The sequence below is a fragment of the Rhea pennata genome, chromosome 24, assembly GCF_028389875.1.
Source record: "Rhea pennata isolate bPtePen1 chromosome 24, bPtePen1.pri, whole genome shotgun sequence".
Lineage (NCBI taxonomy): Eukaryota > Metazoa > Chordata > Aves > Rheiformes > Rheidae > Rhea > Rhea pennata.
The window spans coordinates 3777698-3793476 of record NC_084686.1 but is presented as its reverse complement, the minus strand read 5'-3'; the positions used below and the strand labels follow the sequence as shown (position 1 = coordinate 3793476).

General features: G+C 47.7%; 1 protein-coding gene across 1 annotated transcript in view; it reads right to left on the bottom strand.

Moving 5' to 3' along the window:
* Window positions 1-15779, bottom strand: part of GRIK4 (glutamate ionotropic receptor kainate type subunit 4) — a 208349-nt gene that overhangs the window by 57893 nt on the left and 134677 nt on the right. The window contains exons 4-7 of the mRNA XM_062594730.1: window positions 15129-15226; window positions 11496-11661; window positions 5198-5376; window positions 1294-1347 (exon numbers count right to left, since the gene is read on the bottom strand). Of these exons, the coding sequence (XP_062450714.1) occupies window positions 1294-1347; window positions 5198-5376; window positions 11496-11661; window positions 15129-15226 (497 nt within the window). The remainder of the gene's footprint in view (window positions 1-1293; window positions 1348-5197; window positions 5377-11495; window positions 11662-15128; window positions 15227-15779) is intronic.

Sequence of the window (15779 nt, the reverse complement as noted above, 5' to 3'; positions counted from 1 at the left end):
AATGGTAAAGCAGCAGCAACTGCCTTAACACAAGCGACCTTAAAAAGAATAAAAAACGGGTGACCTTCACATCCTGAGAGCCCAGTGCCTGTCACAGGCTCCCTCCCTCCAGCTATTTCCCTTCCTTTTACTTCCCTGTCAGGTACCAATCATTTCTGCGGGAAAAAGGAGGACCAGCGAGCTACGTCTCGCCAAACAGATATAAAGCAAGGTTAGGACTTATGGACTGCAGGCTGAGCAGGAACCTGAATGCTATTAGCTCAGGTGGGAAGCTTGTGGGTAGCATTTTTCTATTGCCAACATCTCCTTTTAGTATCCCGTTTTCCATTCCGCACCCCAGTTGCTCTCTGGGCTTTCAACCCCTCCGTTTCACTCTTCCCCCCTCCTTTTCTCCGCTAAAGCTCTCCTTCCTACACGTTTGGCTCCATCCGTTCCCGTCTGTCTCCCACCCAAACACAAAGCATGATTCAGCTCTCGGCTTTCCTGGCAAACTCACACACACAGGCATAAATATTAATGGAAATTAGAGAATATGAGTATCATTTGGGCTTGGAAGGCACCTCCACTTAATCATCCAGTCCATCCTGCCACCCTTGGGTTTCCACCATCCCTACAGCAGCATTAACAGGCAGGTATCTGGTCTCCCCAGGGGCAGCATTTCCCTCATCCCACTTGGCAGCCTGTTCAAGAGCTTTGTAACTGCTGCGGCAAGAGAAGTTTTCCTAATGTTTATTCTGAGTTTCCCCCTGCTGCTGCCTAAGCCCATTACTCCTCCTTTAGCACAGTACTCAGGGATTTAAGCACACGATCCCCCCATTAACGTTATTAGGAGCTATAAAACTAAATCACCGGGGGCCGTGCTGAAAAGACGTACCCTGCTCTGCCCGTCACGCTCGCGGCACCATCCCTTCGCTGTCTCGCAGGGCCGCCAGCCGCTGCAGCAAGAGCGCAGCTCTCAGTCCAGCCTGGCGGCTTCCAGGAACCCACACAACTCGCCGCAGGGGCTCAGAAGATCCGTTCTGCGATCGTGTCTACGACCGCTGCCTCGGGGACGGCACAGCGTCGGTGCTGCTACACACCACCTCGCGCTCGCCTCCCGAAGGCCGGGGCAAGGCTGCTCCGACCTGACGTCCAGGTCCGCAGAGGGACCCTCCACCTTCGCCTGCGCCCGCACCGCGACCCGCGCTCCTCCAACACGCGGCTCTGCCCACCGCTCTCACGGGCCGGGGAGATTAGCTGCCAGTACTGCGACTCGACACGCGTACGGAAGAAGAGCTGAGAAAAACGTCTTACCAGATTAGTGAAGATATACGTGTAATAGGCAGACGCCATTCCCAGTTCAGCTGCCTGTGAAGGAGAGGAAAGGAGATTAGACCACGGACTGACAATCTTCAATCTCGATTCCCACAAGGCAGAGACTGGGCCACATCTACTTTTTCATCCTTATCACACCGTACGAATGCTGCCGTCTTCTTACGAGCAGGGAAGGGTGGGACACAGCAACACAATTTGACCTGTGAAATTAAAGTCCCAGGAAACAAATTTTCATCAGGTCTGAACCTACCTCTGAAGTCTCCTCTCTACAACAGCACTGACAAAGCAGCTGCACAGGAAGCAGAGCTGCACAGTACAGAAGAATGGCACAGCAGTGCCCTGAACCTGCATTTCCAGACCCTTACGCTGAGCTCCTCTAACCCTGTGGCACATTTCACAAGAGCAATCAGCAATTTCTGCATTTGGCCCCAGTTAGCAGGTGCAATTAGCCAAAGAGAACATGCAAGGAAACAGCCCACTAAAAGTAAAATCTTTTGGTTTCCCTAACAGCAGTGGCTCGTTGAGACTCCAGCAAGGCGAGGTGATATCCTGAAGCCCAAACCCAAGGGGAAAGTGGTCTCCAGAGCCCCTTGTGATGAAGAGTCCCAGTTTTACTATGTGTTATGAAGAAACTGAAGTTGGATAAGGTTTTGTTGATTGGTATAATTTTGTCTCCTGTTCAAATATCAAATTCTTTGTGAACATACTGAAGGGAAGCACTGGTCAAAAGAGCTCAGTGCTTGTCTCTCTTCCATGTAAACGCTGGGATGCAGGGAGCAAGGAGGAAAGAGCTCTTCTGGAGTTACAGGAAGGGGTAGTCATCCCAGCAGTGGGTTTCTCACATGCATCAGGCAAATGGGTGTTTACTGATTAGCATGAATGAAACTAGGAACTCGGACAGTTCTCCAGAATTTAGACAGGGTTTTGATGGCCTCAGAAATAGAAAGGAAGACTGTAAAAGTCCATGGAAATGCAAAGAAAAGGATAGTTTAAGCAAACAGATTTTTCTGTGAGATGATCTGTTCTGGAGACCAAAGACCATATCAAAGTGTCTTCCAAAATTCGGAATTCTCAGTACACAAGGAATTGGTTGTGGGAACAGATGCTCAGGAAAGTGGGGGATTAATCTGCAAATCTTTCTGAAATCAGGAGCCTATGTTTCATTGCCAAGCACAGCTGGTCTCAAATCATGCTTCCGGACCTTGGCAGAGAGGACTGCAGATCACCTCAGACCATCTAGAGGCATTGGAAGCGGGAGGACCAAGGGGAGCATCCTCCTCTTTTCCTTTTTTCTCCCTTTCTTTCTCTCCCACTAGCTGGAGGACGGTGACAACGGAAAGTGAGGGAAGAAACAGACATAGAAAGGAGGAGGCCTGGAATGTACCTTTACCTGTTCCTTTAACTTTACCTATTTCCCTACAATTAAACGTGGTGGGCTCTGTGTTGGATGGACACACTGCTTTCAGAGGGGCTCCACAAGTGCTTCTGCTCTGCGCCAGCATCTTGTCCCCTCAGTGATGGACCTCTCGCTCACACTTGGGCTTTGCCCATCCCTCCGCTTCCATCAGTTGCACATAACATTAATTAACAAAATAAACGGACAGCATCTGCCACGCTAACAATAGCTGTGATGGCACACCCTGCAGAAGGGAAGAAAAAGGGTATTACATGTCTGCGAGGACCTCCTCCAAGGAGGACCTTCGCCCAAGGAGGAGGAGACTGGCTCGCCGCGCTGGCCCCCTCGGAGGGGGTCGGACGCGGGCAGCGCGGCGAGCGAGCTCCGGCCGCCCGGTGCCCGCAGAGCCGCGCAGCCCTTCTGACGCACGCTGCTGTCCTCCCCTTCGCACGGGCGGCAAGACGGAAACTGCAAAAGCTTTCGATCAAAACCACACAGCGACTCCACGGGGGAGAGAGCAGGGTAGCGAGGAGCCCCCGCAGCCTCCCAACAGCCAGCCCTCCCGGCTGCTGCCTCACCTCTAAACCACCACGCGATAACATCTGGCACCCAGGTCCCTGCCTTCTCCCTTCCTGGGGACAGCGATAACGTCGGCTCTGCCTCTGACCTACTTTGAAGTCGGTGCATTTGATTTCAAGGGCAGAAAATTAAAGCGAGCAACAAAGCGTCTCTCCCCGTCCATCGCTCCCAGCCGCTTACCCCACCCGCTGGCAGGTGGGAAGCCAGGACAGGCTGGCAATCTGGGAAGCAACCGTGTGTCTCGAGACCACATGCGGAGGGCGAGAGACGAGAAGCCGCAATTTCCCTCATCGTCCAAGGCCAGGAAAGGTCAGCTAATGCAGGCTTGACCAAAGGCACGTTCAACCCAACAGCACGTCTTCCTTGCCCAACCTTTGCGATGGGGCTGAGGACTTCCCAGCCATGACCTCACCCCTGCTCTGCTTGCCTCTCTATAGAGAAAATACTTTCCAGGTCCCCCAGGTGCAAGAAGTTCCTAGACAATAAACTTATTACTTATTTTCTGCCCCTTCCTGCAATCCTTCAGGCAGGAAGATTACATTAAATTTTCCAGACCTGCTAAAACATCTTGGCCATCTTTGACATCCTTATCGGTCGTGGCACCACACACTTGAGAGCGGGGAGGTGAGACCGCGCGTGCTGAAAGAGCTGCTGCTGCGCGACTGTGGCAAGTCACTATGGCAACAGACGGAGGGGACAGCCCGCGATTAACTCAGAGACCGAAAGATAAATCATTAAAAATAATAATAATATGAAAAATACTGTAGAGGGGGGCTGAAAACCTGCCATCACCCCAGCTGGATACCACTCTCCAATTTCTCCACGTTTCACCCAGTCCGGAGCCCTGGGTGACCTCGCAAAGGTCTGGCAGCCTGTACTGAAAACCAGCTGGGAAGTTTCATAGAACCGCTCCCCCCCCCCCCCCCCCCCCCCCCCCCCCAAAGAAAAAAGCAGAATGCTCTGGTTTTGTCTTCCTGAGAAACTGCTGTTTTGCGCCGGCACCCGCTCCCTGCCCCCAGAGAACACCCTTGGAACGTGATGAAATGCCTCACTGATCTTGGCATTTTCAAACAGAACATTTGCATTTCTACCTTGAAATAACTGCTCATTTAGAAATATAAAATTACATGCAGTGAGGGAAAAAAAAAAAAAAAACAAAAAAAAGAACCACTCTAATGGTTTCTGCTGGCAGTCAGCAGGGCTGAATTTGATACGTGTCTTTGAATGACTGACTCCTTGATAATGCATCCAGGACACTATGTGCAATGCATGCAACAGCAGCCATCCCATTCCATGGGCTGGCTCCACTGCTTCAATCCTGCCCTGATGCAGAAAAGAACTTCTTGTTCCTTCCAGGATGTGGGAAGCTAAACACACCTTTAGGCTCCATCTGGAGCTGCTGTTCAGTTTTGAAGGACTATCTAAAACAAATGCTAAAAACTGTGGCAAGAGACCATTTAAAAATAAACATGATTAAAATAAAAACTCTAAAATAAGACAATAAAAAGAGAAGCAAAAAGTTAGAAATGTACTTTGGGGGTCGGAGGGAGGACAAAAAACTATTGCACTGACTGACTGATTGCAAAGTGCTAAGCAGCCTTCCATTCCTGTTTGATGGCAACAGGAGCCAGGGGCCTGCAACATTTAGAAATCAAATATATCAGGCTCAGAAGATTTATATCTTTCCTTCTACAGATACAGTCCTGCAAAGAGAGAGTAAATTATTTTCCCCAGAAACTCCATCAATGGCAACTCCTCTCTCAGCAGAAACCATGTCCAGTGTTGCAGCAGGAATCTTTACGCTCTAATATCATACAATACCTGCACATGCGTGCTCATGTATGCAAACAGTATCTCATTCGATGCCAGCAGCAGCATTTACAAATGTAACACTTGAAAGACACTTACCTTCTGCAAAATGATGTGAGACATGGAGGCGTTGGCGTGTACGATGATGGTAGCTGTTTTGTCATCTCTGATCTCTTTTAGGAGGGGCGTAGGGTCCCGGCTGTCATCTAGCATCCGGACTGAGAGAGTATCCTTGGAAATGAGGAACTGGCGAAGCAACTTCTCTAGGTTTAAAAGGCCTTAAAATAAAAGGAGAAATAAAACAAACTTTTTTTTAGATTGGATGCTTGGTTTAAAGAGCATCTCTGATGATCTGTGATCACCCCGGCAGGAACCAGTCCTGCACTAGTTCTGCACCTGTATGTTGAGAAGCAAGGGACTCATGGCTACAATTCAGGCTCATTCTTTGGGTCAGCAGGGGCTGGAAAAAGATGGAGTTTCTCCAGTTGTTCTCCAGCTACCTGAAAAAGTAGCCTTGAAGACCCCTTGGGAAGGGATAAGATTGCTGATACAAATTCCCTCGGGAACTCACAATTCAGGCATGTTCTCTGTTATCTTACTGCATGTGGGGGAGTTTTTCTGGTTATCACTGGCTGCTGGAAGATGATTCTTCCTTGTAAGCCTTTGCATTACTAACTCCCAGACTAAGGGCTTCTGCAAGGCACAGCCTGATACATCCGGAGATCCTGGAGCACTGTGATAGGGAGATGTTCATTTCCCAGGACACGTGTCCCTGGGGATGAAAAGCTCAGCAGTGTGTCAGATGAAGCAGAAATCATTGTACGAATACAAAATTAGGTCTACATAAAAATAGCATTGCAACCATGAGTATAGTCTTAGCACAGTGCAGACTTAATTATGGATTAGGGATTCCTAGAGTAAACCCTTAAGCCCACAATTAAAAAAAAACCCACAGAAGTATGTTTGGTGCTTCACACAGAAATCAAGGAGCAAAGTAGGAAGGTGCTTGCAGGCCAGTGGCTCAATCACTGGCAAGGTCTCTGAAGACCCACTTTCCATCTCCACATCACATCACCCCTCTTCTCTTTCTTCCTTGCCATGCATCTTTCTGCTTCCCTGTATTTCCACTGAAAATTCCCTTGGGCAGGGCAAAGACAGCAGCAACCAGCCTCTGCATGAGTGAGACCTGACTCTCCTGGACTTGCATTTTATTGCCTGTGGTATTTCTGACTGAAGTTTCTTCCTGCAGTTAGATAATTGCAAGGGCTCCTTCCAGTATGGCTTCTTTGAGGTCTAATAAAAGATCAAAGCTCCTAATGCAGCTTTGCTTAGCCAAGAAAACATATTTTATAGTCTCTTCTATCCAGCTGCCTATTTTCATGTAGGAAATAACCTCCTCTGTCAAATATGATTGACCAAACAGGCCCTCAGATTTAATCATTAGTGAGATGCAGACAGCTACATGGTCACACACAACTTATTCCTACAGGAAGACAGTTCAAAAAGGAGGAGAAAAGTTGAACTGAAGGAAATCAAAATAGTGAACAGCAAAAGAACAGAACTGAGAAGAATCAAGGCCCAAGCTGGTAGAAGAAGGAAAAGAAAAGAAAAGAAAAGAAAAAGAAAGAGGAACTTCATTTTGAGCCAGAACTCTGCTCTTCACCTAAACATAGCTTTGACTGTATTAAACAGTTCATTCACCCAGAATGTCAGGGGATGGGGAAACAATACAATGCAGCGAGATTAGAGTTAGAGTGCTGCTTTCAAGGACTCCTAGCACTTCACAAAGGTAACAAAGCAATGCATTAAAAGGGATACATCCTAGATGAGCAGCCTCTTATTCACAGCAAAGAGTTTTTCAGCAAGCCAAGTTTGCACTGAGCTCTTTATAATGCATTGCCTCTTACCTTTCCCCCTTCCTACAGATTGGAACTCAGCAGGGAACCACAGAAGCAGACATAAACAGGACTTCTTTGGATCACACAGACTTCTCATCTTTCTCAGTGGTGGGTGAATTCTCTCTGTGTAGAGGACTCACAGCCTAGACCCTATTTTAAGACTTTTTTTGGTGCTAGCTCAAGTGAACTGCAAGTTTGGCCTAAACCCTCCATTTGATTTCTGTGGGTTTTATTTTCACCTTTTTCTACAACCTGCATGGGATCAGAAAGGTTGCTGTGAATAAGAGTACTGTGAATAACAAGCTTGCTTAGGGCTCAACCCAACCAACTGTGCTGCTGCAAAACTGCAGAAGACTAAGAACACTGTACAAACTGTATTCAATAGAAGCCTTAGACAAAAACAAAAAATCTGGTAATTTACCCAGCTTTTCTCAGTGGTCTAAATTTCATGGCATTTTGCACTGTACTTCTTAAGAAGTGGATATTCAGGAAGGTGGGAGCAAAGCTAGATGCAGCTCCCCAAGTACCCATTACCAAACCTGAACTGATTTTAAGTCAGCGATGAGGGCTGAACAGACCTGCCCCACTAACTGATGCCAGAAACGCGTCATTAGAGCTGGCACTAAAATCTACAGGCTGAAGTCCCTAAGAACATCACTGAACATAAAATGTTTCTGCCCTTGGAGAACATTCGCAGGCAAACATCACGGTGAAACATGAGCTGTCATTCGGGACTGCTTGCACTGCAGTAGTTATGGAGGCCCTGCCCAAGATCATGGCCTCGTGTTGTTTGGCCTTGGATGACATGAAGTAAAAACGAAAGCCATGCTATTCTGCAGGCCAGTTTGTTCGTAGGAGAAACTCAGATTCACACCATGCCTTGGCTTTCAAGGGGACAGATATTCATACTTAAGGGGTGGGGCAGTAGGGGAGTTTTCAGCTATTCTCTTTGGAAAGGGACCATATCCATTTTATTTCAGTCCTGATAAAATAAAATTAGCTTCTGCTCCTTAATTCTGTGGGCTGCCTGTCTCAGCACACGTTAATGATGCAGACTGGAAAGCCCTCCCTAGGCCAGCCGCTGAGGGTTTTGTGATTCACATCAGCCCTTCAGTTTTTGCTCCTTTGCCGAGTGCCCCCTTCCCATTTTTCTCTCTGCTGGTTACCTCTCCGGCTCTTTCACTGGCTGCTTCTCCTCCTCCCCACATCCCTTTATGGGGAAGAGCCCAGGTAAGAGAGCCGCTGTGGCCTCTGTGTCAAAGGAGGCAGAGCCCAACTGGTAAGTCTCTAAACCACATCAGGTACAGTGAGGAGGAAAAATAGCCAGGGGAAAAAAAAAAAGAGAGAAAAGAAAGAAAGAAAGAAAAAGAGAAATGTTTGATCTCTCCTCTGACTTGATGGAATTATCATTTGCAATACGTTAGATCCTACCTGTAGCCTCATCAGGCCTCCTGCTTGCAGCTCCTCTTGTCATGTGGATGGAAGACACTATTATGCGAAGAGATTCCCTTTTGTTCTGATGACAAGAGCATGTGAGACACCGCTGCTGACAGACTGACACTTCAGAAGGCTGCTTCACAGGCCCGACGCAAGCGAGGGCTCGCAGAACCCTCCTGGCAACTTTGAAGTACTAAAGCGAGGACCACCATGTAGTGGAGAGCCTGGATCAGGCCCAGTTTGTCCGTGCAGCTGCAGCCTCTGCTGCTGGATGCCAGGGGTTATGCAGAGGAGATGCCCAAGCAGGGGTATGCCCAGCACACAGGGGCAGTCTGCTGGGGCCACAGGTATGCCCAGAGGTAGGTCAGTGGTTAGAGCTGACCCATGGGAAGTCCTCACCTTGCTTCGTGGTCATGCCTGGCCGTTGCTCTTCCCTGCACGGCTATTAGAGCGAAGGAGATGGGCTCCTTCTCCCTGAGTGTTGCTGGTGGAGGGGTGGCTGCATGCGGTTTTCCCTGGTTCAGGCCCTTCACCCCAATGGTCCCTTCTGCTTTGGTGCAGCATAAGGAACGAGACAGCCAGAAGGATGACATGCCACTTTCCTAAGGCTCCTGATTACTCTGTTCAGGAGCAGCGAATCCAGGAGCAAAATTAGTGAATGCCATCAACTATCCTCATTCTTACACCCAACAGGATTGCCTCAAATATCTCCCTGTGGTCCTAGGGAACGCAGGAGCTTTTTGACTCAGTCCCTTGGTCTCTAGTCTCAAATACTGGACTTTTCCCCCCTCTGACAATTGGAGAGAGACAGCTGTTTACAGAGGAGCTCTTTTGATGTTTATCTATTTCAGTACTTGTCTGTAGTTGCCTCTTCTTGTCAAGGGATTCATATAAATGCACAAACTTTCATGTTAAGGCTTCAGAGCACTTCATAAACTAGTTAATTATTCCACAACTCAGGGAAACTGAGTCACATAATCTTATTCTGTTCAGCATTGCATTACATCTGTGCTGGCCTAACTGCATTGACTTTTGGGGTCATTTTGTGCTTCTGCATCAGTCTGCAGAGGAAGAATATGACTTCTCACAGTGACAGTATGAGCCTAATGGGATAGATCTAGGAGTCCCATCAAGTAGCCTTGTACTTAAATCAAAACAGCTATGACTTTCTCTCCTGGGATTTAATCAATAACACCCTTTAAAACAGGATTTCCTCACTGATGAGGACAGTTCATACGCTCCTCTGATTTATCTTCAGAAAACCTTCCAAAAGTCTGAAGTGCCTCAACTTAGCTGTCTAAGGGTTGTGCTTAGTAGCACTATCCTAAGAAAAAACGAGGGCTTGTGCTCCCACACGAAGCAGGCTCATGTCTTTCCTGCATACCATGACAGTCACACGTTGCATTACAATCCTCCCTCAGTAAGGCCCTTACCGAGCATAAGAGACAGGATGCATTGGCATGAAAGGCACCTGTCCCTCTCTTTCCCTGCATCTGGGAAAGAGTCAGGCTGCACAGCACATCCTAGACACTGAGCTATCCAGAAATACCAGAGTAAAACAAACTGGATCGATTCAATTAAAAGGATGTTAGTTTAATGCAAGCAATTAGGTTCCCAAGGTTTTTGACCCAGTTAAACGAAGAATCAAATTAATACCACACTGCATTCAATGAAAAGCACCTGCATGTTTCAGCGTGTAACTGGGGAGGAAGCAGGGGTCTACGGAGATGAGATGATGTGTACGTGAGCTCCATGCCCGGCAGCAGCGTGAAGGCAGAACTGTGAGCATGCTGCACTGCAGGTGAGAAAACCCAATTATCTATCTTCCTCCTATCTATTTTTTTCTTTAATGTTAGGGTTACACAATGAAAAATACCAGCACTAGAAGTAATGTAGGAACATTTGCATGATTTTGATTGCATCATTTTTGGGCCAGGTCCTCTGTTAGGGTACATCTGAGCATACCTACTGAAATCAATTTCCTGATTTATATCAATTGAGGATGTGGTCTCCCCAGGGTGCATAAAGCAAAAGGAAACCTCAAGGACTCTCTTATTCCTCTGTCTCTGTGCAGAAGCCAACCACAACGCTCTGTGTTAGTAGCACAGTTGGCAATGCAGGTAGAAAGGGCACTGCCTTTCCTACGTATCTGAACCCACCGTCAGAGGCTGGAGGCGGCACGTGCTGCTAAGCTATCGCCAGTGTCCCCAGAGCTCATGCTGGATCCACACGCTTTTTCAAAGCCCCTAATCTAGGCTTCTTTGTATGGTCTACTCTAGTCCTAACGAATTTGACTACAGGATAATAAAATAGCTGGTGGGTAGTAACCACATCTATCTACATGCTGACCTTAAAAAACAACCAAAAAAACAACAAAAAACCAACAAAAGCAAGCACTCTGCAAGCACTATGACGCAGAGCCTGCGCCTGCCATTTTAGAAGAGTTATGCAGAGAGGAATATGGTCTTGCTGAGGTGAACACACCAGCATCCAGATGCTCAATTACTAGCAGATGTATGGCTGCAGAGCCCAAGAGGATGAGCAGCGTATCGACTATTAATCAAGTCCTGCATTTAGGTCACAAATTGCATGTGGGTTTGGGAAAGACACATTTCAAAAAAAAAAGGGATGCTTGCCTAAAATAACCTTCAGAAACATGCTTAAGTCTTTTTTTTATTATTATTTCAAAAACCCATCTGTGCAAGCAAAACACTCTTCAGATTGTCAAACAGAAGGCAGGCAGTCTCTCCCCATCCCCTTTCCACCTCTCAAACACGAGGAACACCTCCATGTGGCAACAGGGTGGAAAACCTGCTCTGCAGGTCTCCACAGTTTCAGGCTGCTCTGAGAGAAGGGACCTGGCTATTAGAAATCAGCGGAAATGAACTCCCTGGTACGCAGCAGGAGGGAGCACCGGCCTCCCACTGTCAAACACTGCCTGTTCGGGGAGTGGGACTGGCAGGACCTTCTCCATGGCAGGAGGCACAAACTACACAGAGGGAGATAAAACAGAAGGTAACTGGGAGCAGGGAGATGTTGAACCCAGCCTGGGAATTACTTACATTCTGCTTTGGCACAGATGAGGCAGGCAGTGGTGCAGTTAAAGAAATTCAGGATTCCTGCCACGGCCACACTTATGTCAGTGTTGCTGGGGTGGAGATTCAACGTGGTGAACCGCTGGAGCTGCAGCTTGAGGAACTCCTCTGGCGCCACTTTGAAGTGAGGAACCTAAGTGGGGAGGAGGGGAAAGAAAATATAATTAAAGAGGAAAAAGAAATAAAAACAAGTAAATCTACCATAAAGAACCTTTGGTGTGAAATGCTCAGCAGGCAGAAAGTGAAATACCCCAATAAAACTGCAGAAGAATCACCAGAGTGGAGAGAGGTGGGTGGGATTTGTGCAATAAGCAGAGGAAAATAATTATCACAGTAACAAGAAGCCACGGGAAGAAGTGGATCAGGAAGAGTCTTGCTGAGCCACTCAGAGAAAGGCAACAGGGGCTGTGATTACAGCACAGGAAACCATTTCGGATGAGTTCAATGTAATTAGCTTCGGTACTAATTGTAGCCAGGCCCATGCTTGATTTTGGGCTTGCTGCCTTAGTAAACTCGGAGGATGCTTCGCAGGCAGGCAGGCAGTTACACAGCCCGTGTTGGAGACCCCCAGATCGTTGCTGTTGGAATCCCAGTTATATAGATGATGCGCCGCAAATTCACCTGTGCCAGTGCTACCAATGTGTCGTCAGATAATTAGAAGAGACGAAGGGAAGAACAAGATGACCCTGTGCTGGTAAGGCTCAGGAGAGAGAGAAACAGATGCAGCAGCCAGAAGCTTTGAGCTTTTTAGATCAGCAGAGAGGTAACAGGTGGCCATACGGCACGCAAGCTCCAATGGGACCATAAACACAAGTCCTAATAACACTGCGTTTGCCGTTAATAAATCAGAGCAGGAGAAGTGGGATGCTGTTTCCCAGGGAATACAGATAAGGTGGAGTAAAGAAGCACTGATAGCCAGAGGGCTTCCTCCAAGACAGCACTGCTGCACACCTGGGCAAGGAGATCGAGCAAAGATGACAGAGGTCTGGCCAAACAGGGAAAAGAAATATCGTTTTCCTTTTGCTGAGTGAATTATTTGGAAGAAACAGAAGACAGAGAAAGGAAAACATCTGCTTCTGCTTCATTAGAGGAAGCATCAAGTCCTCTTCTCTTCCATTATCAGTCCTTCCGGAAGCCATCACCCCATGCCTCCCATCTCTTCCCTCTTGTGAAAGGCTGTTAGTAGGCTGTGATGGTTGCTTTATTGACAGCATAAGTTGTTTGGTTAGTAATAGGAAAGTTAAAGAGTAATAAGCTGCTATCTGCCTTGATTTCACTCTGCAGTCCTCATCTAGAGCCTATTAACAGGGAGGGAAGCAGACTGTAAGCAAAAGACAAACTTCTTTAACTAAAGCAGACAGGGCAGCTACAGTACAAGCCTGCTGATCATCCTCGAAAGCCAGATGGAGACTGAGGCTTGCAGCAACCACTGCTAACAGAGAAGAGAGGCATGTAGACAGTGGCGAACAGCCCCCGCATCTACAGCTGCTGCCATCCCCTCAGGCCAGCTCCAAGCCATGGAGCCAGCATCAGCCAGGCGCAGAGCTCATGTTCAACCTGGACCGACACAGGGAATGGGATTCCTCCTCCCTTCCAAGAGCTCTGTCCCAGAATAATGCCTCCATCAGACAGGAGGGAAGGATAATCTTTGAACCAACTCACGAGATACAGGTTTGTTTCACCATAGGCTCCTTGTGAACCTCAGGCCAGTCACTCCATCCTCTTGAGCCTCAGTCAAAAAACGTGGATACTCCTTAAGTGATGGATGTCTGCAAGTACAATGTCTCCGACTGTGTTGCTCTACAACATTTAATGCAATGGCACCAACTGATGCTACTGTGACATAAATCACAGGGAGTTACTGCAAGTTTATACCACCAGGAGGGCAGACGGGATCAAGCTCGAGAATCAAATACCTAAAAAGTGCACTAAATTCACCTTTCATGTCTGAAAAAATAAAGAGACTGATGAGATCAGAGACACAGACTGCATATGAATTTCAGGGGAAACACACTAGCAATCTGTTACTGCGCAGTTGTCTTTGCCTGGGATGGAGTGCATGTCTGGGACATTTAACTGGAGAAAGTACTATAAAATACACTCAGGAGACCCATCCTGCCATAGCCAAGAGCAGTAGGTCTAAAAGATCTCTTCCATCTCTTTAACACTTGTGATTCTTAGGGAACAAAGAACGGCACTCATTTGTGAATGCAAGCTATTTACTGTGCTCAGTTCCAGACACTCCCCCTGCTCGGAGGCTTCAGAGAGTCCACTAACCGGCTGAGAGATGTTATCTGGCTTTAAAGGGATGAAGTATGAGAAGAGAACTCAATTTCTTTTTCCCAGAGCAGCGCTAGATCAGTGTAAGATGGTTCAAGGCTTATAAAATATTAAATCAGGCACACAGCCTGGACACAGATAAAAAGGGTTTGCACTGGTGGAACAGCACCGGGCGGAAGAGGGGGTGTACCTTTCCAGGGAGACTCTACACAAGGTCATGTCGCAGCCAGGAGCTTTGGCTTGGATTTGCACCTGCCAGGGCAGCAGAGGTTTCTGCACCTGCCAGACAACGGTGGGGATGGTTCAGTATTGGCACTGCATGTGAGGGTAGCTGAAGTAAAAGGTGATGCAGGTGGGAAAAAAGGAGGGAGGCAGAAATGAGAGAGGCAAAGGAAAGAGAAGAAGCTGTAAAAACATGGGCATTAATGGAACTTCAGAAGTTTGGACCAAACTATTAATTCTGAAGTGACCATTACAAGCCACAGCGGATCACAGGAAGGACACTGTATCTAAAAAGATGACTACAGTGAGCAGGGTTCAGTCCTCCACTCTGCCAAAGGCATCCTGGAGTACCACAGACAGGTCACTTTCCCTGTCCAGAATGAAAACGTCAGTGCTCTGCCTTGCAGCTGTGGCACGAGGACAGAATACACTGGGGACCATGTGACACTAGGAGATCATCCAAGAAGAGTTTGCAGAGCACAGATGGAAAGCTGAGGTGTGTGCATATAGAAATCATGACAGAGAAGCAAAATAGCAGGCTCGAACGAGACATGCAACAGGCAGACCCAGGAGTAGGGGAGGGCAGCGTACGGCAGAGCTGGAAGCTGTCACGGCAGCAGGCTGCGAGACTGTAGCTGAACCGCGGGATAGGAGCAATAGTCTCAAGACGAGACCAAAGGCTGCAGAAAGCCTGTCTCGGTGGGATCTGCACAGAAGGCATTGCTGCTCGGTGTAGTGGTAAATTAAAAACCTAATCCAGGCTTACTAAATCACCGGCAAAATGCTGAGTTCCTAGCGAATCCAGGCAATGCCCAGGAGGCAGCGTGAAAGCACTGCTGCCATGGGAGCTGCTCCAGAGCGCCGTCTTTTTGGAGGAAAACGCGTGGATGGTGGGGGATGTGTGGAATGAGGTCAGGGTCTCTGTGATACCCCGGGCAACTCTGCTCCTTCCCCAGGCCAGCTGTGACCTGCCAGGAGGAAGGAGTCTCTGTCCCGCGTTATCACCTCCCTGCTCCCTCTCGGCTTGAGGGCTTTGGTGCCCACCAGGAGTCAACGCAACAACACAGAATTACTCCAACATGGGACATTTCCACTCACCTCTTTCTCCCCACAGATATTGCTGATGATAGAGCTCGAAGCTGGACTTGATGAAGGTCCTAGGACGCCTACCACCCCTTTTGGAAGAATCTGGCACACTGCGGACACCACAGAGAGGAAACACGCATTAGCTGAAATGTCTTTCTCCTCAATTTCCTTAGTACCTGCCCTACAAAAAACAGAATGTCATCTCCTCCTTCACACAATATATTCTCCACCACTTATGTGCCCACTAAATCCCTCTAGCACTCTATCACTCTACTTATAATGGTCACCTGTTCACCTTTCCCCAGCCCTTCCAAATTGCACCTGAGCTCATCCCCAAGCCCCAGAAATCTTGTATCTTTGACTCTGAACTATGGTATCTCTCACTTTTAAAACATCCCTCTTCAGTCCTACCTGCTTTGCTCTAGGGACAATATTAACTACAGTTCATGGAAGATGTTAAATGTAGCAGTGACCTAACTTTAAAGCATCATATTGCAGGAAACAAATTTGAATAAATTTATTCCCTCATCCTCTGCACAGCTTAGTGGCAAATAATAAGGATTGCATTATTGTTTTTCTTGTCTTTTCTTTTTTTTTTCCTGGCAGTAGTTAATCTTCTGGCTTCATGCCACCAAGGTTAGTAGAACAATAAAATGACCCTGA